Here is a 1,936-nt window from a genome sequence, read left to right as displayed (position 1 = left end):
TTATTTGGCTTGAAATTAAAAATTCAGAGGGACTTTGAATACTTTATTCAAGCGTTTTTTTTCGCGCTTGCGTAAATTACTTGAACTGAAAATTGTTTGTTAGTATTTTGTTTAATCTACAGCTGCTATTATTATTAATAATAACAATCTAACGCAAATATTGGCTTAAACAAGCTACAATTACCAATATATTTAATAATAAATAGTACATTTGATTTAGTGTGGTGTGGGTGTATTATGTTTTCTTTTAGTAAATAAATGCTAATGTTGCTTTCGCCGCTTAATATTATACCTACATATAATGCTTGTAGTGCTGCATTTTTTTTTTAGGAAAAAAAGTTAAAATAACAAGGTTAAATGCATAAGTGAGGTTATATCTACTTATGAATTTCAAAAAATTTATATTTTTTTTTTTTGTATACACTTCAAATTTTTAAAGATAAAATATTTGAAAAAATTTTCAAAATTAAAAAAAAAATGAAATATGCAATCCTTAATAGCAATAAGTGGTTAAAATAATTTTACATCTTTTATATAAATCATTTAAATCATATAATAGCTAAAACATCGCATGTATGTATGTATTAAAAATTCACAAATGCAGCACTATAAACTCTATATATGTACATACATACATATATATATCCATATTATTAGACGATGCAAAATTAAATTAAAACTCTTGCTTTGCAAATTCCACTCAGTTGCTTAGTAAAGCATTACTTTCACTTCAGCATAAAAAGTAGTTTCTGTATTCCTTCGTGTTACTTGCATTAAAAATCGTATATTTTTTTCTTACACCCTTCGATTCGCGTATTTTCATGTTCCACTTTCTAAATTTTCCGACAATAAACAATCGTATAAATTTCACTTAAGACAATACACAAACTACGACTCAAAGCTATTTCTACTACAAACACGTAGGTGAAATGAGCATTTGATAATTGGTCATTGCTTATCAAAGTCATTTCACTTTATAACTCGCTTACCTAATTGAAATCACTACAAATTATACACCTCTAGCCTCGTCGCGCATTCAAATTTCGCTGCTCGTTCGATCTACAATTTCATTCACTTGCACTTTGGTTGCTGCCGTTTTGCCTTTACGGTTGCTGCTGTTGCTGCATATTTTGTAGTTGCTCCTGCGTCTTTTGCTCCTAAACATAGGTGGCGACTGCAGGTGTATTTGAGGAAGTGGCGGCTTGTGTGGGCGCTGGCGGCGCGGTTGGCGACTGATGTGCTGCTGGCGTGTTGTTTATGGGCTGTGGACTGACGGGCGGTTGCAGCTTGCCCGGCACATACTGACCAATGAAGGAACCATCCTCGGTGAATTGAGCTGCAAAGTGAGATGGAAGGGAGTGAAGTTAGTCCTTTTATATGCATGTGTGTGTGTGTGTAAGAATTGGTTAAGTTAAAGCATGAAAGTGCGGAGAGTTGTTTTGTTAAGCTTTCAACCTAAAAATCAGTTACCCACGACCAAAAATAGGTGATGACAGAAATTAGTTTGCGACTTTTGCATTGTCACGGTGATGTTGTGTTTGTTAAAATTATTATTTTTGCTTTTCTTTTTATTATTATTATTATTATCTGTTTTCTTTTTTTTTATTTAATGATAACACAATTCCTTCAATTTTGTATATAATGCTTTTTAATAATTAATCGCGGTTATAAGAATGGATTTTGTTATTGTTAGTGTAACAAATTTAGGGAAACTACACAATACTGATGTAATTTCAGCTATGACGTAGTAAAAACTAAGAACAAAAAATCAAAACAATTAAAAATAAATAGTGATGGTAATTAATAAAACATAAAAACCCCTTCAGCCAAAATTGTTATAACAGAAATGTGTCTGACCAAAATGAGTTTACAGAAAAATAACAAAAAATATAATAATAAAAAAACGCAATTAATAAAAAATTAAAAGGTAATAACA

The 1,936-nt window shown here is 30.7% G+C and overlaps 1 protein-coding gene across 2 annotated transcripts in view; it reads right to left on the bottom strand.

The window, feature by feature from the left end:
* Positions 1–686: 686 nt before the first annotated feature.
* The window catches only part of LOC108965171 (neuroglian), a 132,149-nt gene continuing 130,899 nt past the window's right edge, over positions 687–1,936 (bottom strand). For both annotated transcript variants that reach the window (XM_018927391.1, XM_018927390.1), the window contains one exon: positions 687–1,336. In XM_018927391.1, the coding sequence (XP_018782936.1) occupies positions 1,158–1,336 (179 nt within the window). In that variant the 3' untranslated portion in view covers positions 687–1,157. The remainder of the gene's footprint in view (positions 1,337–1,936) is intronic.

This window comes from Bactrocera latifrons, unplaced genomic scaffold (assembly GCF_001853355.1).
Source record: "Bactrocera latifrons isolate USDA-ARS-PBARC rearing strain unplaced genomic scaffold, ASM185335v1 scaffold_136, whole genome shotgun sequence".
Classification (NCBI taxonomy): domain Eukaryota; kingdom Metazoa; phylum Arthropoda; class Insecta; order Diptera; family Tephritidae; genus Bactrocera; species Bactrocera latifrons.
Note: the sequence above shows the minus strand (reverse complement) of the source record. Positions and strands in the feature narration are given on the sequence as shown.